This window comes from Hyperoodon ampullatus, assembly GCF_949752795.1.
Source record: "Hyperoodon ampullatus genome assembly, chromosome: 5".
In the NCBI taxonomy this organism is placed as follows: Eukaryota; Metazoa; Chordata; class Mammalia; order Artiodactyla; family Ziphiidae; genus Hyperoodon; species Hyperoodon ampullatus.
The window spans coordinates 71,106,220-71,128,127 of record NC_136918.1 but is presented as its reverse complement, the minus strand read 5'-3'; the positions used below and the strand labels follow the sequence as shown (position 1 = coordinate 71,128,127).

At 38.3% G+C, this 21,908-nt stretch overlaps 1 protein-coding gene across 1 annotated transcript in view; it reads left to right on the top strand.

Annotated features, from left to right (window-relative positions):
• The window catches only part of LEKR1 (leucine, glutamate and lysine rich 1), a gene marked incomplete at both ends in the record, with an annotated part of 264,064 nt that overhangs the window by 84,110 nt on the left and 158,046 nt on the right, over positions 1-21,908 (top strand). Inside the window, one exon of the mRNA XM_079705454.1 lies at positions 20,416-20,535. Within this exon, the coding sequence (XP_079561580.1) occupies positions 20,416-20,535 (120 nt within the window). The remainder of the gene's footprint in view (positions 1-20,415; positions 20,536-21,908) is intronic.

The window sequence follows — 21,908 nt, the reverse complement described above, 5'->3', positions numbered from 1 at the left end:
CTTGTTTATGGTTTCCTTTGCTGTGTAAAAGCTTTTACGTTAAGTTAGGTTCCCTTTGTTTATTTTTGTTTTTATTCTCATTACTCTAGGAGTTGGGTCATAAAAGATCTTGCTGTGATTTATGTCATAAGAGTGTTCTGCCTGTGTTTTCCTCTAAGAGTTTTATAGTGTCTCATCTTACATTTAGGTGTCTAATCCACTTTTAGTTTATTTTTGTGTATGGTGTTAGGGAGTGTTCTAATTTCATTCTTTTACATGTAGCTGTCCAGTTTTCCCAGCACCACTTATTGAAGAGACTGTCTTTGCTCCATTGTATATTCTTGCCTCCTTTGTCATAGATTAGGGGTCCATAGGTGCATGGGTTTATATCTGGACTTTCTATCCTGTTCCATTTATCTATATTTCTGTTTTTGTGCTAGTACCATACTGTCTTGATTACTGTAGCTTTGTAGTATAGTCTGAAGTTGGGGACCCTGATTCCTCTAGCTCCATTTTTCTTTCTCAAGATTTCTTTGGCTATGCATGGTCTTTTCTGTTTCCATAGAAGTTGTAAAATTTTTTGTTCTAATTCTGTGAAAAATGCCATTGGTAATTTGATAGGGATTGCATTGAATCTATAGATTGCTTTGAGTAGTATAGTCATTTTCACAATACTGATTCTTCCAATCCAAGAACGTGGTATATCTCTCCATCTGTTTGTGTCATCTTTTATTCCTTTCATCATTATCTTATAGTTTTGTGTGTACAGTTCTTTCATCTCCTTAGGTATGTTTATTCCTAGGTATTTTATTCTTTTTGTTGCAACGGTAAATGAGATTGTTTCCTTGATTTCTTTTTCTTATCTTTTGTTGTTAGTGTATAGGAATGCAAGAGATTTCTGTGTATTAATTTTGTATCCTGTGGCTTTACTAAATTCATTGATTAGCTCTAGTAGTTTTCTGGTGGCATCTTTAGTATTTTCTATGTATAGTATGTCATCTGCAAACAGTGACAGTTTTACTTCTTTTCTGATTTGGATTCCTTTTATTCCTTTTTCTTCTCTGATTGCCGTGGCTAGGACTTCCAAAACCATGTTGAATAATAGTGGCGAGAGTGGACACCCTTGTCTTTTTCCTGATCTTAGAGGAAATGCTTTCAGTTTTTCACCATTGAGAATAATGTTTGCTGTGGGTTTGTCATATATAGGCTTTATTATGTTGAGGTAGGTTCCCTCTATGCCCACTTTCTGGAGAGTTTTTATCATAAATTAGTGTTGAATTTTGTTAAAAGCTTTTTCTGTATCTATTGAGATGATCATATGATTTTTATTTTTCAGTTTGTTAATATGGTGTATCACATTGATTGATTTGCATATACTGAAGAAACCTTGCATCTCTGGGATAAATACCACTTGATCATGGTGTATGATCCTTTTAATGTGTTGTTGGATTTGGTTTGGTATTTTGTTGAGGATTTTTGCATCTATGTTCATGAGTGATATTGGCCTGTAAGTTTCTTTTCTTGTAGTATGTTTGTCTGGTTTTGGTATCAGGGTGATGGTGGCCTTGTAGAATGAGTTTGAGAGTGTCCCTCCTGCTGCAATTTTTTTTTTTAAGATTATAGTTCTTTTTTTTTTTTAATAAAGTAATTTATTTATTTTTGGCTATGTTGGGTCTTCATTGCTGCGCACACGGGTTTTCTCTAGTTACAGCGAGTGGGGCTACTCTTCATTGTGGTGCGTGGGCTTCTTATTGCTGTGGCTTCTCTTGTTGTGGAGCAGAGGCTCTAGGTGCATGGGCTTCAGTAGTTGTGGCACACGGGCTCAGTAGTTGTGGCTTGTGGGCTCTAGAGCGCAGGCTCAGTAGTTGTGGCACATGGGCTTAGTTGCTCTGTGGCATGTGGGATCAAACCTGTGTCCCCTGCATCGGCAGGTGGATTCTTAACCTCTGTGCCACCAGGGAAGTCCCCCGCTGCAATTTTTTGGAAGAGTATGAGAAGGATAGGTGTTAGTTCTTCTCTAAATGTTTGATAGAATTCGCCTGTGAAGCCATCTGCTCCTAGGCTTTTGTTTGTTGGAAGATTTTTAATCATAGGTTCAATTTCATTACTTGTGATTGGTCTGTTCATATTTTCTATTTCTTCCTGGTTCAGTCTTGGCAGGTTGTACTTTCCTAAGAATTTGTCCATTTCTTCCAGGTTTTCCATTTTATTGGCATATACATGTTTGTAGTAGTCTCTTACGATCCTTTGTATTTCTGCAGTGTCAGTTGTAACTTCTCTTTGATTTCTATTATATTTATTTGAGTCCTCTTCCTTTTTTTCTTGATGAGTCTGGCTAAAGATTTATCAATTTTGCTTATCTTTTCAAAGATCCATCTTTTAGTTTTATTCATCTTTGCTATTGTTTTCTCCATTTCTATTTCATTTATTTCTCCTCTGATTTTTATGATTTCTTTCCTTCTACTAGTTTTGGGTTTTGTTCATTCTTCTTTCTCTAGTTGCTTTAGGTGTAAGGTTATGTTGTTTATTTGAGATATTTCTTGTTTCTTGAGGTAAGATTGTATTGCTATAAACATCCCTCTTAGAACTGCTTTTGCTGCATCCCATAGGTCTTGGGTTATCATGTTTTCATTGTCATTTGTTTCTAGGTATTTTTTGATTTCTTTAGTGATCTGGTTATTTAGTAACATATTGTTTAGCCTCCATGTGTTTGTGTTTTTTATAGCTTTTTTCCTGTAATTGATTTCTAATCTCATAGCGTTGTGGTTAGAAAAGATGCTTGATATGATTTCAATTTTCTTAAATTTACTGAGGCTTCTTTTTTGAACCAAGATGTGATCTACCTTGGAAAATGTTCTGCGTGCACTTGAGAAGAAAGTATTTTCTGTTGCTTTCAGATGGAATGTCCTATAAATATTAATTGTCTGGTGTAATGTGTCATTTAAATCTTGCGTTTCCTTATTTATTTTCTGTCTGGATGATCTGTCCATTGGTGTAGGTGGGGTGTTAAAGTCCCCCACCATTATTGTGTTACTGTCAATTTCCCTTTTTATGGCTGTTAACATTTGCCTTATGTATTGAGGTTTTCCTATCTTGGGTGCATAAATATTTACAATTGTTATATCTTCTTGGATTGATCCCTTGATCATTATGTAGTGTCCCTCCTTGTCTCTTGTAATAGTCTTTATTTTAAAGTCAATTTTGTCTGATATGAGAATTGTTACTCCAGCTTTCTTTCGATTTCCATTTGCATGGAATATCTTTTTCCATCCCCACTTTCAGTCTATATGTGTCCCTAGGTCTGAAGTGGGTCTCTTATAGACAGCATATATATGGGTCTTGTTTTTATATCCATTCAGCCGGTTTCTGTCTTTTGGTTGGAGCACTTAATCCATTTGCATTTAAGGTAATTATTGATATGTATGTTCCTATTACCATTTTCATAATTGTCTTGGGGTGGTTTTTTTTTTGTAGGTCTTTTTCTCCTCTTGTGTTTCTCACCTAGAGAAGTTCCTTTAGCATTTGTTGTAATGCTGGTTTGGTGGTGCTGAATTCTCTTAGTTTTGCTTCTCTGTAAAGCTTTTGATTTCTCCGTCAAATCTGAATGAGATCCTTGCTGGGTAGAGTAATCTTGGTTGTAGCTTTTTCCCTTTCATCACTTTAAATATGTCCTGCTACTCCCTTCTGGCCTGCAGAGTCCAAAGACCTACCTGGAGGTATTGGAGAGCCTCCTGGGGAGGTGGGTATTGGCTCTGGGCACTGTGGGACCAGCTCAGACAATGCCCTGCCCCAACTCCCACGTGTACTTGTCCCCAAAGTCCACTGCTGCTAAGGCTAGACCAGTTTCAATTGTGGGAACACTCATTGTCTATTCAGATATTCCTCAGATGCAGGATTTACCAAGCCGATCTCAGGGATTTAATCCGCAGCTTGTGCACCTTCAAGGAAAGATTTCCATTCTTTTTCTTAGTCTCCCTGCCCCTTGGGCTCAGCTTTGGTTTTGGTCCCATCTCTGCATGTGCATCACTCTCAGGCATCTGTTCCCTGCCCAGGTGAGAGGGAGAGAAAACAGTGGCTGATTAGGGCACACTTACTCCTTCCACCTGGGGAGGGGTACAGCAGCCACACCTGGGGTGTGTGCAAGTTGCCTGTGGCGGCAGGGACCAGCAGGCAGTTGCAACAGACTGTGGCATGCTCGGTCTGGTGGGAGTCCCTCCTAGTGCCCAAGGAGGCAAGGGCTGGTGTTGGGGGGGGGGCAGTGGCAGCCCCATCCCTTGCACACCTCTCAACAATGGTGCCTCATTTCCTTGGCAGATCACGCTTCCTCCAGGGGCATTCCCAGCCATGGAGCCCCTCACTCCCGTCCCCTCTGTTGTATTCACACAGCCAATAGCATTCGTCTCCCAAGATCCTCTCTCTTAACCCCTCACTTTAGTACTCAGCCCCCACCAGCACTGGCAGATTTCCATCTCATGCAGGGGCACTCAGGACCACAGAGCCTATGCAGGCGGAGGAGGCCTTGGCTTGAGGGACAGGTGAACTACTCAGATGGGAGCCCTTTCCAGTTCCCATGGAGGCCGAAGAAACTGGCGGGTGGGGAAAGGGGTTGTAATAGTGGCCCCGCCCCTTGGGCAGCACTCAGCAATGATTCCTTGCTTCTATGGTGTTCTGGGCTTTTTTCCACAAACTTTCCCGGTTGTGCAGTCCGTTACTCCTGTTGCTTCAGGCTGTCTTTATACAGCCAACAGCTTTCCCCTACCTGCGTCTGTGCCCCAAACCCCACTTTCCAGCACCCAGGCCCCCTCAGCAACAGGCGACTCACGACTCAGGCTGGGATGCGCAGAGCTGCGATGCAGACTATGCACGCAGTTCTTACTTTGACCTGCCTTCCAGAGGCCGTCCACTGCATTCTCCTTTGATCCCCTGAAGGTCTCCTTCTGTCCCAGCTGATTTCCCCACCGTGAGGGATTTTCTGAGTGTGGGGACCTCCCCTTATCTTCAGCTTCCCACCAGGGTTGCTGGTCCCTTTTTTGATTCCTCTTTTCTTTTTTTTCTTCTCTCTTTTGTCCTACCGAGTTGTGAGGGGATTTTTCTTGTCCTTTTAGGTGTCCGAAATCTTCCCCTAATGTTCAGCAGGTGCTCTGTGAGAAGTGTTCCATTTATAGATGTATTCTTGATATACTTCTGAGGGGTGACATATTCTGCATCCTCCTATTCCGCCATCTTGCCTCCTCCTTCCATTTACAATTATCACAAAAGATTGGCTGTATTCCTCATGTTTTATTAAGGAATGTTTAATACAAATTTCATTTAACCCCGCAATGTACTATATAAGGTTGAAATCCTTCTAATATTTCTGGACTTTTTTCCCTATTTATCAACGTTAGATGTACTTACACGTAATGAGACTGTCTAGATGTTTTTTTTAAATTCTAATTTTATTTTATTTTTTATTTTTACAAATTTTTATTGAAGTATAACATATATAAGAGAAAAATGCACAAATAATACATGTACAACTAAATTAAATTTCACAAAGTGAATTTCCCATGTAATCAGCATCTGGATCATGAAACTGAAGATTAACATCCCCCTAGAAGCTCTCTTGTACTTATCTTACTGTCACCCACCCAAAGGAAACTACTATCTTGAATTATAACACCATAGATTAATTTTGCCTATTTTTGAACTTTATGTGAATGGAATCATATGGTGCATATTCTTTTGTCTGGTTTACTTCATTTAGCATTATATTTGCAAGAAGCATTCATCTTGCTATGGGTAGCTGCTGTTCGTTCACTCTTATTGCTGTTCAGTTTCCCATGGTATGAATATACCACAGTGGATTTATCTATTCTACTGTGGGTGAGCATTTAGCTGTTTCCAATTTGGGGCTATTAAAATCAGTGCTGCCATGAACATTTGTGTGCATGTCTTTGGTACATATTTGAGTACATTTTTCTGTTGGGTATGTACCAGGTGTGGAAATTCTGGGTCATGGCATTATGCATATGGCCAGGCTTAGCAGATCCTACTATTTATTCAAAGTAGTTGTGTTAATTTACATTCCCAGTAGGAGTGTTTGAAAACTTTTGTTGATCTGTAAATTACAACTTGCTTTTCTTTATTCTTGTTAAGTCTTAGTATTCTTTCCATGCCAGAACATAGAGATCTACTTCATTCTTTTTTTTTTTTTAATATATATGGTATTCCATAGGAATATAGGTTACTTAATGTTTCTCTAATATTGACCGTGAAGGTGTTTTCTTTTATTTTTGCTATATAAAAATGCGTAACTTCCAAAATTTAAAGTATACCCACCTTTTACACCATAGTTTATAACAGATACATTTGACATGTACAAATTATTCATTAAATATGTGCAAGTGATTTTTTAAACTTTTTATTTTGAAATAATTTTAGATTTATAGAAAGTTGCAAAAATAGTATGGAGAGTTCCAATACCCAGCTTCCCCTAATGCTAACAATTTTCATAACTATGGTACAATTATGAAAACTAAGAAATTAACATTGGTATAATACTATTAACTAACCTACAGACTTTATTTGATTTTATCAGTTTTTTCACTGACATCTTTTTTTTTTTTCCGGTCCAGGATTCAATCTGGGATCACTGATTGCATTTAGACCTCATATTTTTTAGTCTCCTTTGATCTGTGACAGTTCCTCAATCTTTCTTTGTCTTTCATGACTCGAGGTTTTTGAAGAGAACTGGTCAGTTATTTTGTAGAATCCCCTCAATTTGGGTTTGTCTGATGTTTACGCATAATTTAATAGAGATTGTTCATTTTTGGCAAGAATACCACAGAAGTGATATGCCCTTCTCTGTGTATCATGTCAGAGTGTATATGATGTCAATATGTCTTAATACAGGTGATGTTAAACCTTGATCACTTGGCTAAGGTGATGTATACCAGGTTCCTCCACTGTAAAATTATTATTTTTCCCTTTACAATTAATAAATATCTTGGGGTAGAAACTTTGAGAATATTCAAATATTCTGTTTCTCCTCAAACTTTCACCTACTTTTTAGCATAGATTTTGCTTGCAACAGTTATTACTGTGCTCTTCTAACAATTTTTTCTTTTTCTCATTCCTTCTAAGTTTATTAACTGGAACTTCTCTGTAAGGAACAGCTGTTCCTTCTCTCCCATTTGTTTAACTATTCAGTTATCTGTTAATGTCAGTATGGACTCATTCACTTTTATTTTGTGGGTTATAATCCAGTACTACAGTTATTTATTTTGTTGCTCAGTTGTTCCAGTTTGGCCATTAGGAGCTCTTTGAGGTGGCACCTGTGCCCTTTCAACATGCCTCTGTCTTCCTTTGAACTCTTCCCTACTTTCTGGCATCATAAAATGTTCTAGGCTCACCTTAAATTTTTCCCGCCCCACCCCTGGAATCAACCAGTTCTCTAAGATCTCCTAATGTCTTTTACTGGAGAATAGTATTTAGAAACCAAGATACTGGTTTTGGGTGTGCTCATTGCTACTGGGGTTGCCTTGCTTCTGAACATTCATTGTTTTTTGTCATTTGTGCTTTTCTCCTGGATTGTGACATTCAGAGTACACATTCATTGTTTTTTTAAAGTAAATATTTAAAGCTATAAATTTTCTTCGAAATACTTTGATAAATAGTGCTTCCATTATCATTTATTTCTAAATAGTTTATAACTCGACTTCTATTTCCTCTTTGGTCCAAGGTTTATCAGATGTATGTCGAAGTTTCCATGTATGTGGTTTTTGACTACCATTTGTTGTCGATTTTCATATAATTTTATTGTGGACAATGAATGTGGGTGTAATATTTTTTTCTTTTTATGAATATATTAAAATGTCAGTTGTGGCTGATTACATGGTCAATTTTTGTGGTTATACCATGTGTTTGGAATAAATTATTATTAGATATAAGTTTCGATTATGGCCATACATTAAGCTTGTTAATTATGTTATTCAAATCCTCAATATCTTTACCTATTTTTCATGTCATTGTGAGCATTTCTGTGAGAAATGTGTTAATACCTTTTATTATGATTATTAATTTGTTCTTATTGGATTTTTAACAGATTTTTCCTTTATATAATTTGAGGCTATGTTTTGGGTATACAAAGGCTCATAATTAATATTTTTCATGGTAAATTGGGCTTTTTATCAAAATAAAAGTGTTGTTCCATTTAATGTCTTGCTAGTTATTAACATTAATATATATCTTTTATCGTTTTAAAACATCTGTCTGGTATATATTTTCTTAACCTTTTTTCTGTGTTCCTCTGTTAAATTTTTTTTTTAAGGTGTGACTCCTGAAAACAAATTCAGCTGATTTTTTTCCTCTTAGTATGCTTAGAGAAATACTTTCAGGGTACAAAGTGGGACTGGAAATAGTACGATTCATGAAAAATATTTTAAAGGTGCATTTAGGCTTTTCAGAATTTCTTCCCAGTCTACCTTCCCAAAGGCTGATAATTGGCAGATGGCATAGGTACTATCAAAACAGCTAGTTCCTCACCTGATTTCCCCACAGTGAAGCCCATCATTTAACAACTACTGTACACACATACACACACACACACATGCACACACACACACGCACAAGCTTACAGACAGCATTTCAGTACCTCATTCATTCATTTTTCTAAAGGGAACATAGTATAATAAATACCCATTAACACAGATTCAAAAATTATGAAGATTTTGTTATATGTGTTTCATCTGTTCCTATTCTTGTTTGCTGAAGTAATTCAAGGCAGATCCAAGACTCCATACTGTTTTCATCCCTGTTTACTTCAGTTTTTTTTTAAATAAATGTATTTATTTATTTTTGGCTGCATTGGGTCTTTGTTGCTGCTCATGGGCTTTCTCTAGTTGTGAGAGTGGGGGCTACTCTTCATTGCGGTGCGCGGGCTTCTCATTGTGGTGTCTTCTCTTTGTTGCGGAGCACAGGCTCTAGGCACGTGGGCTTCAGTGCTTGTGGCTCGCAGGCTCAGTAGTTGTGGCTCGCGGGCTCTTGAGCACAGGCTCAGTAGTTGTGGCGCACAGGCTTAGTTGCTCCATGGCATGTGGGATCTTCCCAGACCAGGGCTTGAACCCGTGTCCTCTACATTGCCAGGCAGATTCTTAACCACTGCGCCACCAGGGAAGTCCCTACCAGTTTGATGTGCCATTTTCTTATATAACAACAGTATTATTAGCCCCAAATTAGCAACAGTTCCTCAGTATTATCTAATTCCCAGTCCATAATCAAATTTCCTCAATTCTTAAAAAAGAAGTATGGGGCTTCCCTGGTGGCACAGTGGTTGAGAGTCCACCTGCTGATGCAGGGGACACGGGTTCGTGCCCCGGTCCAGGAGGATCCCACATGCTGCAGAGTGGCTGGGCCTGTGAGCTATGGCTGCTGAGCCTGCACGTCCGGAGCCTGTTCTCCACGACGGGAGAGGCCACAGCAGTGAGAGCCCCGCGTACCGCAAAAAAAAAAAAAAAAAAAAAAAGTATACATTTTTACAGTTTATTTGTTTGAATCTGATTCTGTACAAGGTCCATGTATCCCATTTGACTGTCACTTTTCTTCTCTTTTATCTTGAAAATTCTCTCCCCCCTTTTCTCCCTTTGTCATCATTAACTTGTAGAAACTGGACCAAATACCCTTTTAAGTGCCCCATTCTTAAATATGAATAGACAATAAAGGATCTCCAGACTTTTGAGAGATGCCTCAAATGTGAAAGACAAAAAGTAAAGAGAGAAAAAAATAAACCCAAAGGAAACAGAAGCAATGCAGTGAGCTGAAGAAAACTTTAAAAACACATTATAATTGATAACCTCAAAAAAATAAACAGAATAAATGGCATCAATGAAACAAAAACCAGGTACAGTAAAAAGAGGAACTTTTGGAGAATAAGAATTCTTGGTAATTAAAATATGATAGTAGAAATTAAAAATTTCATAGGCAGGATGGAAGATAATGAAAGTAGAAAATGTCAAAAGTGGTAAGATGGCAAAGAAAGGGTAAGAAAATTAGAAGATCTCTCTGGGAAGCCCCACATTCAAAAAAATAGAAAGATGCTCCAGAAAGAAAATAGAGAAAATGGAGGGGAAGGAATCTTTCTCCTCTTCCTAGGGAAAAATTCCTGGAATTCGAAGACATCCATTTCCAAAGGAAGTATTCACCATGTGCCCAGTACAGAGAATGACAAAAGACTAACATGAAGATATATTGTGATCAAATTTAAGAATACAAAGTGAAAAGAGAAACTTTTAAACCTTCTGAACTGGGGTGGAGACAGGGTGGGGAGCACCTACCATGTATCACACAAAGCAGTAGGAATTAGAATGTCATTGGATTTCTCAGAAGCAACATTAAGAATTAGGAAATAGTAGAACAAAGCCCTAACTTTCTGATGAAGATTACTTTCCTCATCTATGATTCTACATCCAGCCAAACTGTTCAGTCTGAGATCAAATAAAGATATTTTCAGATTATCAAGGTCTCAGATTTACCTCTCATGCACAAAAAGCTCTTGGAGGATTTACTCCACCAAAAGGAGTAAACCAAGGAGGAGGAAGACTTTAGAACCAGGATACAGGAGATCTGACATGAAAGAAAGCTGAAATGGTAAGGAAAGGAAGTCCCAGAATGACAGTTGTATAGTCAAACCAGAGCACAATGAGACTAGAGCAGGGGAGTGGAGAGCTCTAGGAAGGCTGCCTCTGGAAAAGAAATGATATGTAAGGATTATTTGCTGTGCTGAAGGTATCGAGAGAGGAGGATTACACCTCTGTAAGATTCAGAAGTGATAGGCACACAAAAAACTAAGAAGGAAGAAAAGGAGATGTTTTTTAATCCAGTGACAACAAAAAGTTGTACAAAAAAAGAAATGTGGGGCTTCCCTGGTGGCGCAGTGGTTGAGAGTCCGCCTGCTGATGCAGGGGACACGGGTTCGTGCCCCGGTCTGGGAAGATCCCACATGTCTCAGAGAGGCTGGGCCCGTGAACCATGGCCGCTGAGCCTGCGCGTCCAGAGCCTGTGCTCCACAACGGGAGAGGCCACAACAGTGAGAGGCCCGTGTACCGCAAAAAAAAAAAAAAAAAAAAGAAATGTGATCACGGCATAACATGTAGCCCATAGTGAAGAATAATATCAACACTGGATAAAAAGATTGATTTAACTATATTGGGAAGATGAGGGGAGGAAGGCTCTGTGTGTGTGTGTGTGTGTGTGTGTGTGTCTGTATAGGTGTGTAGATATGTATAGGAGGGTTAATTCTTATTGCAATTGTGTTAGAGACTTCAAGGTACTTATCCCAACATACATTCTTCTTTCTTCCTTAGAAATAGAACTATGGATATATCTGGGGGTTAATCTTTCCAGTTAAAAGACTACATTTCTCAGCTTAACTTGCAGCTAGGTACAGCCAGGTGTCTAGGTTCAGCAGAAGTATACAGTGGTACTTCCAGGAAATATCCTTGAAAGGGACAGAGGAGTCTTCTACTGTTGATTGTCTGGAATGGGAAAGTGATAGTTGGCATTTCTGCCATTATCAAGACCATGAGAATAATTTACACACACCAAAGATAGTAGACCACAGAGTTGGAAGGATCCTGGGGCCCTGATAACACTCTAAGCTATCATATCAGCTTTGGACTGGCTACCAATAGATTTGTTTTATGCAAGATAATATATTGATACCTTTTTATATTTAAGTCATCATATTCAGGTCTCAGTTATATTAAGTAGCAGAACCAGATTTAACTGATTTATTCACTAGACAATATCTAAAATGAAATTTAAGAATTAAGAGTATAAGCATGTTATTTAATAATACAGAGTTAAATACTAGAAGAAAAAAAGTTGAAAGTTATTTGGGGCAGTGAGAATTGGGGTAAAATCAAATGATTACTATTTTTTCTTATAACTCTTTTAGAAATATTTGACATTTTAAGTTATATACATGTATTACTTTGATAAAAGTTAAGGTATTTGTTCAGGTACATTTTGATTAGTATTACAAGTAAAAATACACGTTCATTGCAAAAATTCAAACAATACAAAACATAAAAAGTTATGCTTCCCTTCAATATTTGTTGCCTTTTCCCTGCCTGAGAATTCCACTCTCCTCCCCAGGGAAAATGGCTATTTGGTATGTGTCTCTCTATACTTTCTCTGTACATTCATTTAGCATATAAGAGAAGCATAGGTTTTTCTTAGTATTTTTTTTTAGCATCTTTATTGGAGTATAGTTGCTTTAGAATGCTGTGTTAGTTTCTGCTGTATAACAAAGTGAATCAGCTGTACGTATACATATATCCCTATATCCCCTCCCTCTTGTGCCTCCCTCCCAACCTCCCCATCCCACCCCTCTAGGTGGTCACAAAGCACCGAGCGGATCTCCCTGAGTTATGCAGCTGCTTCCCACTAGCTATCTATTTTACATTTCATAATGTATATATGTCAGTGTTACTCTCTCATTTCGTCCCAACTTACCCTTCCCCCTCCCCGTGTCCTCAAGTCCATTCTGTATGTCTGTGTCTTTATTACTGTCCTGCCCCTAGATTCATCAGAACCAATTTTTTTTTTTTTTTTTTTTTTTTTTTTTGTGGTACACGGGCCTCTCACTGCTGTGGCCTCTCCCGTTGCAGAGCACAGGCTCCGGACGCGCAGGCCCAGTGGCCATGGCCCATGGGCCCAGCCACTCCGCAGCATGCGGGATCCTCCCGGACCGGGGCACAAACCCGTGTCCCCTGCATCGGCAGGTGGACTCTCAACCACTGTGCCACCAGGGAAGCCCCCCATTTTTTTTTAAAGACTTCATATATATGTGTTAGCATACGGTATTTGTTTTTCTCTTTCCGACTTACTTCACTCTGTATGACAGACTCTAGGTCCATCCAACTCAGTACAAATAACTCAATTTCATTTCTTTTTATGGCTGAGTAATATTCCATTGTATATATGTGCCACATCTTGATCCATTCGTCTGTAGATGGACACTTAGGTTGCTTCCATGTCCTGGCTATTGTAAATAGTGCTGCAGTGAACACTGTGGTAGATGTCCCTTTCTGGTTTATGGTTTTCTCAGGGTATATGCCCAGTGGTGGTATTCCTGGGTCGTATGGTAGTTCTATTTTTAGTTTTTTAAGGAAACTCCATACTATTCTCCATAATGGCTGTATCAATTTACATTCCCACCAACAGTGCAAGAGGGTTCCCTTTTCTCCACACCCTCTCCAGCATTTATTGTTTGTAGAGTTTTTGATGATGGCTATCCTGACTGGTGTGAGGATGGCCTCATTGTGTTTTTGATTTGCATTTCTCTAATGAATAGTGATGTTGAGCATCCTTTCATGTGCTCATTGGCAATCTGTGTATCTTCTTTGGAGAAATGTCTATTTAGGTCTTCTGCCCATTTTTGGATTGGGTTGTTTGATTTTTGATATTGAGCTGCATGAGCTGTTTGTATATTTTGGAGATTAATCCTTTGCAAATATTTTCTCCCATTCTGAAGGGTAGTCTTTTCCTCTTCTTTATGGTTTTCTTTGCTGTGCAAAAGCTTTTAAGTTTCATTGGGTCCCATTTGTTTATTTTTGTTTTTATTTCCATTTCTCTAAGAGGTGGGTCAGACAGGATCTTGCTGTAATTTATGTCATAGAGTGTTCTGCCTATGTTTTCCTCTAAGAGATTTATAGTGTCTGGCCTTACATTTAGGACTTTAATACATTTTGAGTTTATTTTTTGTGTATGGTGTTAGGAAGTATTCTAATTTAATTCTTTTACTTGTAGCTGTCCAGTTTTCCCAGTGCCGCTTATTGAAGAGATTGTCTTTTCTCCATTGTATATTCTTGCCTCTTTTATCAAAGATAAGGTGGCCATAGGTGCATGGGTTTATATCTGGACTTTCTATCCTGTTCCATTGATCTATATTTCTGTTTTTGTGCTAGTACCATACTGTCTTGATTACTGTAGCTTTGTAGTATAGTCTGAAGTCCGGGAGCCTGATTCCTCCAGCTCCATTTTTCTTTCTCAAGTTTGCTTTGGCTATTCAGGGTCTTTTGTGTTTCCATACAAACTGTGAAATTTTTTGTTCTAGCTCTGTGAAAACTGCCATCGGTAGTTTGATAGGGATTGCATGGAATCTGTAGATTGCTTGGGTAGTATAGTCATTTTCACAATGTTGATTCTTCCAATCCAAGAACATGGTATATTTCACTATCTGTTTTTATCTTCTTTAATTTCTTTCATCAGTGTCTTATAGTTTTCTGTATACAGGTCTTTTGTCTCCTTAGGTAGGTTTATTCCTAGGTATTTTATTCTTTTTGTTGCAATGGTAAATGGGAGTGTTTCCTTAATTTCTCTTTCACATTTTTCATCATTGGTGTATAGGAATGCAAGAGATTTCTGTGCATTAATTTTGTATCCTGCTACTTTACCAAATTCATTTATTAGCTCTAGTAATTTTCTGGTAGCGTCTTTAGTATTCTCTATGTCATGTCATCTGCAAACAGTGACAGCTTTACTTCTTCTTTCTGATTTGGATTCCTTTTATTTCTTTTTATTCTCTGATTGCTGTGGCTAAAACTTCCAAAAGTATGTTGAATAACAATGGTGAGAGTGGGCAGCCTTGTCTTGTTCCTGATCTTAGAGGATATGGTTTCAGTTTTTCACTGAGAATGATGTTGGCTGTGGGTTTGTCATATATGGCCTTTGTTATGTTGAGGTAAGTTCCCTCTGTGACTACTTTCTGGAGAGTTTCATCATAAATGGGTGTTGAATTTTGTTAAAAGCTTTTTCTGCATCTATTGAGATGATTATATGGTTTTTATCCTTCAATTTGTTAATATGGTGTATCACATTGATTGATTTGTGTGTATTGAAGAATTCTTGCATTCCTGGGATAAACCCCACTTCATCATGGTGTATGGTGCTTTTAATGTGCTGTTGGATTCTATTTGCTAGTATTGTGTTGAGGATTTTTGCATCTATGTTCATCAATGATATTGGCCTGTAGTTTTCCTTTTTTGTGACATCTTTGTCTGGTTTTGGTATCAGGGTGATGGTGGCCTCGTAGAATGAATTTGTGAGTGTTCCTCCCTCTGCTATATTTTGTAAGAGTTTGAGAAGGATAGGTGTTAGCTGTTCTCTAAATGTTTGAGAGAATTCACCTGTGAAGCCATCTGATCCTGGGCTTTTGTCTATTGGAAGAATTTTAATCACAGTTTCAATTGTATTACTTGTGATTAGTTGTTCATATTTTCTACTTCTTCCTGGTTTAGTCTTGGAAGGTTGTGCTTTTCTAAGAATTTGTCCATTTCTTCCAGGTTGTCCATTTGATTGGCATATAGTTGCTTGTAGTAATCTCTCATGATCTTTTGTATTTCTTCAGTGTCATTTGTTACTTCTCCTTTTTCATTTCTAATTCAGTTGATTTGAGTCTTCTTTTTTTCTTGATGAGTCTGGCTAATGGTTTATCGGTTTTGTTTATCCTCTCAAAGAACCAACTTTTAGTTTTATTGATCTTTGCTATTGTTTCTTTCATTTCTTTTTCATTTATTTCTGCCTGATCTTTATGATTTCTTTCCTTCTGCTAACTTTGGGTTTTGTTTTTTTTTCTTCTTTCTCTAATTGCTTTAGGTGTAAGTTTAGGTTATTTGAGATGTTTCTTGTTTCTTGAGGTAGAATTGTATTGCTATAAACTTCCCTCTTAGAACTGCTTTTGCTGCATCCCATAGGTTTTGGGTCATTGTGTTTTCATTTTCATTTGTTTCTAGGTATTTTTTGATTTCTTCAGTGATCTCTTGGTTATTTAGTAGTGTATCGTTTAGCTTTCAAGTGTTTTTTTTTTTTTTTTACAGTTTTTTCCTGTCTCATAACATTGTGGTTGGAAAAGGTACTTGATACAATTTGAAGTTTCTTAAATTTTCCGAGGCTTGATTTGTGACCCATGATATGATCTATCCTGGAGAATGTTCCATGAGCATTTGAGAAGAAAGTGTATTTTGTTGTTTTTGGATGGAATATCCTATAAATATCAGTTAAGTCCATCTTGTCTAATGTGTTATTTAAAGCTTGTGTTCCTTATTTATTTTCATTTTGTATTATTTGTCCATTGGCTAAAGTGGGGTTTTAAAGTCCCCTACTATTACTGTGTTACTGTTGATTTCCCCTTTTATGGTTGTGAGCATTTGCCATATCTGTTGAGGTGCTCCTATGTTGGGTGCATAAATATTTACAATTGTTATATCTTCTTCTTGCATTGATCCCTTGGTCATTATGTAGTGTCCTTCTTTGTATCTTGTAATTTTATTTTAAAATCTATTTTGTCTGATATGAGACTTGCTACTCCAGCTTTCTTTTGATTTCCATTTGCAAGGAATATCTTTTTCCATCCCCTCATTTTCAGTCTATATGTGTCCCTAGGTCTGATGTGGGTCTCTTGTAGACAGCATATATATGGGCCTTGTTTTTGTATCCATTCAGCCATTCTGTGTCTTTTCGTTGGAGCATTTAATCCATTTACATTTAAGGTAATTATCGATATATATGTTCCTATTACCATTTTCATAATTGTTTTGGGGTTTTTTGTGTTTTTTTTTTTTTTTTGTGGTACGCGGGCCTCCCACTGCTGTGGCCTCTCCTGTCATGGAGCACAGGCTCCGGACGCGCAAACCCAGTGGCCATGGCTCACGGGCCCAGCCGCTCCGTGGCATGTGGGATCCTCCCGGACCGGGGCACGAACCCACATCCCCTGCATCGGCAGGCAGACTCTCAACCACTGTGCCACCAGGGAAGCCCCTTGGGTTTGTTTTTGTAGGTCTTTTCCTTCTTTGTGTTTCCTGCCTAGCAAAGTTCATTTAGCATTTGTTGTAAAGCTGGTTTGGTGGTGCTGAATTCTCTTAACTTCTCCTTGTCTGTATAGGTTTTAATTTCTCTGTCGAATCTGAATGAGATCCTTGCTCACTAGAGTAATCTTGGTTGTAGTTTTTTCCCTTTCATCACTTTAAATATGTCCTAGCACTCCCTTCTGGCTTGCAGAGTTTCTGCTGAAAGATCAGCTCTTAACCTTATGGGGATTCCCTTGTATTTTATTTGTTACTTTTTCTTGCTGCTTTTAATGTTTCTCCTTTGTATTTAATTTTTGACAGTTTGATTAATATGTGTCTTGGCGTGTTTCTCCTTGAATTTATCCTGTGTGGGACTCTCTTCGCTTCCTGGACTTGATTAAATGTTTCCTTTCCCATATTAGGGAAATTTTCAACTATAATCTCTTAAAATATTTTATCAGACCCAGGGCTTCTTCTGGGACCCCTATAATTTGACTGTTGGCATGTTTAATGTTGTCCCAGAGTTCTCTGTGACTGCCCTCAATTCTTTTCATTCTTTTTTCTTTATTCTGCTCTTTGGTGGTTATTTCCACTATCTTATCTTCCAGGTCACTTATCCGTTCTTCTGCCTCAGTTATTCTGCTATTGATTCCCTCTAAAGAATTTTTAATTTCGTTTATTGTGGTGTTCATCATTGTTGTTTGCTCTTTAGTCCTTCTAAGTCATTGTTAAACGTTTCTTGTATTTTTTCCATTCTATTTCCAAGATTTTGGATCATCTTTACTATCATTACTCTGAATTCTTTTTCAGGTAGACTGCCTATTTCCTCTTCATTTGTTTGGTCTGGTGGGTTTTTACCTTGCTCATTCATCTGCTGCATATTTCTCTGTCTTCTCATTTTGTTTAACTTACTGTGTTTGGTGTCTCCTTTTTGCAGGCTGCAAGTTCATAGCTCCTGTTGTTTTTGGTGTCTGCCCCTAGTGGGTGAGGTTGGTTCAGTGGCTTGTGTAAGCTTCCTGGTGGTGGGGCCTGGTGCCTGTGTTCTGGTGGGTGGGGCTGGATCTTGTCTTTCTGGTGGGCAGGGTGTGTCCGGTTTTGTGTTTTGGGGTGTCTGTGAACTTAGTGTGATTTTTAGGCAGCCTCTCTGCTGAAGAGTGGGGTTGTGTTCCTGCCTTGCTAGTTGTTTGGCATGGGGCATCCAACACTGGAGCTTGCTGGCCATTGGGTAGAGCTGGGTCTTAGCGTTGAGACGGAGATCTCTGGGAGAGCTCTCGCTGGTTGGTATTAAGTGGAGCTGGAGCGTGTCTCTGGTGGTCCAGTGTCCTGGACTTGGCTCTCCCACCTCGGGGGCTTAGGCTTCACACCCAGCCAGAGCACCAAGACCCTGTCAGCCACATGGCTCAGAAGAAAAGGAACAAGAAAAAAAGGGAAGAAAAAAAATAATAAAATTTTAAAAATTATAAAATAAAGAAATAATAAAATTAAAAAAAAGAGAGCAACCAAACCAATAAACAAATCCACCAATGATAGCAAGCACTAAAAACTAAACTAAGATAAACATAAAAATCAGAAACAAATCAGTCGCAGACAGCAAACCCCTAGTCTATAGTTGCTCCCAAAGTCCACTGCCTCAATTTTGGGAATATTCATTGTCTATTCAGGTATTCCACAGATGCAGGGTTCATCTAATTGATTGTGGGAATGTAATCTGCTGCTCCTGAGGCTGCTGGGAGAGATTTCCTTTTCTCTTCTATGTTCACACAGCTCCTGGGGTTCAGCTTTGGTTTTGGCCCCACCTCTGTGTGTAGGTCGCCCTCAGGCGTCTGTTCCCCACCCAGACAGGAGTGGGTTAAAGCAACGGCTGATTAGGGGTCTTTTGCTGTCTCAGGCCAGGGAGAGGGAGGGGGATGGTAGTCATAATTGGAATGTGATGGGAGCCTGCAGCGGCGGGAGCCTGCAGCGTCAGAGGCCAGCGTGATATTACAACAGCCTGAGTTGCTGTGTGTTCTCTCGGGGAAGTTGTCCCTGGATCTGGGGACAGTGGCAGTGGTGTGCTGCACAGGCTCCTGTGCAGGTCACTACCCATACCTGCCCATACCTGCTCCTGTGGGTGGGTATGGGTAGTGACCTGTGTTTGCACATAGGATTCTTGGCGGCAGTGGCAGCAGCGTTAGCATTTCATGCCCATCTCTGTGGTCTGAGCTGCTATCCACAGCTCATGCCCATTTCTGGAGCTCGCTTAGGTAGTGCTCTGTCTCCTGTGGGCACACATGGAAGGAATCCCCTCTCCTCACACACCCCGAAACAATGGTCTCTTGCCTCTTTGGCAGGTCCAGACTTTTTCCCTGACTCCCTCCCAGCTAGTTTTAGCACACTAGACCCCTTCAGGCTGTCTTCACGCAGCCAACCCCAGTCCTCTCCCTGGGATCTGACCTCCGAAGCCCAAGCCTCAGCTCCCAGCCCCCACCCGCCCCAGCGGGTGAGCAGAAAATTGTCTCAGGCTGGTGACTGCTGGTCGGCACCGATCCTCTGTGCAGGAATCTCTCCACTTTGCCTTCTGCACCCCTGTTGTTGTGTTCTCCTCCATGCCTCCAAAGCTTCCCCCCGTCCACCTCCCGTCTCTACCAGCGAAGGGGCTTCCTACTGTGTGCAAACTTTTCCTCATTTACAGCTCCCTCCCAGAAGTGCAGGTCCTGTTCCTATTCTTTTGTCTCTGTTTTTTCTGTTTTCTTTTGCCCTACCTAGGTATGTGGGGATTTTCTTGCCTTTTGGGAAGTCTGAGGTCTTCTGCCAGCATTCAGTAGATGTTCTGTAAGAGTTGTTCCACATGTAGATGTATTTTTGATGTAATTGTGGGGAGGAAGGTGATCTCCACATCTTACTTCTCCACCATCTTGAAGGTCCTCCCTCCCCATAGTTTTATTTTATTTTTATTAAAAATGGATTTAAAATTTAAAAAAAAATTTTTTTGGAGTATAGTTGATTTACTATATTGTGTTAGTTTCAGGTGTACAGCAAAGTGAATCAGTTATACATATACATATATCCACTATTTTTTTTAGATTTTTTCCCCATAGCCCATTACAGAGTACTGAGTAGAGCTCCCTGTGCTGTACAGTAGGTTCTTATTAATTATCTATTTTATATGTAGTAGTGTGTATATGTCAATCCCAATCTCCCAGTTTATCCCTCCCCTTCCTTATCTGCTGGTAACCATAAGTTTGTTTTCTATTGATACATCTGTGACTCTACTTCTGTTTTGTAACTGCGTTCATTTGTACCCTTTTTTTAGATTCCACATGTAAGCAGTATCATGATATTTGTCTTTTCTGTGTCTGATTTACTTCACTCAGTATGACAGTCTCTAGGTCCATCCATGTTGCTGCAAATGGCATTATTTTCTTCTTTTTATGGCTGAGTAATATTCCATTGTATATATGTAGCACATCTTCTTTATCCATACCTCTGTTGATGGACATTTAGTTTGCTTCCATGTCCTAGCTATTGTAAATAGTGCTGCAATGAAAAAAGTGGATTTAAATTTTGATAAAGTACTCATGAGGAAATATTTAGGCTTATAATGGTTGTTATTTGTTTATATTTTTAGAATTCGAGATGCAAGCATGCAGTTAAAAAGTCACCAAAATGATTTTCAGAGAGTACAGAAAGAATTGAGTCAGTTGAAACATGAGTTAAAAATTAAACAAAGACAATCACAAATCTTCAGGTAAGATTATCTTTAAAGAATTGAAAATTATAGTATTGAAAATATACACTCATTTAATACTAACTTTATAAACATTCAAACACCTTTTAGTAATATAGTTTCTATATTTATGTAGTTTAATATTATAGTGTTGTTGAAAAAAATAGAAACACTTCACTTTTTTAAAAACTATTATCTCAACTAAATAGTTTTGCCAATAACATTTAAATTAGGCAAACACCTTGTTCTGATTTTGCAGTGACATTTAGAATGAAAGCACAGTAACTAATTCATTTTCCTCTTGGCCAGAATTTCTTGGTATACTTGACCTCCTGACCGACAGTACAGTGACATGAAAAGAATAGAATTGGGAAACTTTCTAAATGGATAGTAATAGACCTTCTAAATTTAGAAATTTCCAATATAAATAGTGTTAAATCTCCTTTTATATAATCTTTGAAGGCTTTAAAATAACTAAAGGTAAAGCCCAATGTTCTAAAGAAAATAGGAAGTACTTTTTAAAAATGGAATTGAATATATTGAGAATATCAGAAAGAATGATTAATTTTTAAATTGAGTAACTTTTAGATCTTAGAAAAGGGAAATAAGTTAAATGAACATTATAAATAGACACAGGTTCAGGATGACTAAAAAAAATATGCCGGGTAAATACTTTTAATGTTCTTATTTTTTCCAATCTACTTATTATTATTGGGAATATTGTTCTGTTAAAAAAATTATCTGGGCTAATAATTTTTTTATGTAATATCTGGTGATAACCTGTTAGCCATCTAACCTTTCATTAATGCCTTGTACATAACTGATGCTAAATAAATAATTTTTGAATGAATGAATGAGTCTACTCACAAAACAGATGACAATTTTTGTCATCAGAAATCTTCTCTGTCTTTTCCTAGAAATCTATTATTGAACCAGCAGGATATCACCCAGGTGACCCCAAATCTCCATTTTAGTCAGGACCATCAGTATTCAATCTTGGCCCCAACAATAGCTTTGGCTCAGGTCTGCTTGGGAAGTCCCATTTGTTTTATCCAGAGATGCCATTATGGATGGCAGGATTGACTAAATTTTAAAGGTTAGACTAGGACTAGAGTAGACAATTAATGCTGCTTCAGGATATTATGGACTGATAAAGTCAGTCTTTATTATTCACATTTTACATGTAATTTGTAGTATTTTAAATTCTTGAAGAAACTTATACATATTTAAATGTTATTATTATTCTGTGTTGTAATTTTGTCATCATTTTGCATTATACTTTTACTGCTTATTTTTTAAAATGTTTTCAAAAGATCTGTGGTTTTTGTTTACTTTTAGATAAATGATCACAAATTGGGAGTTTGGGATCTGATTTATATAAAAAAGTAACACTA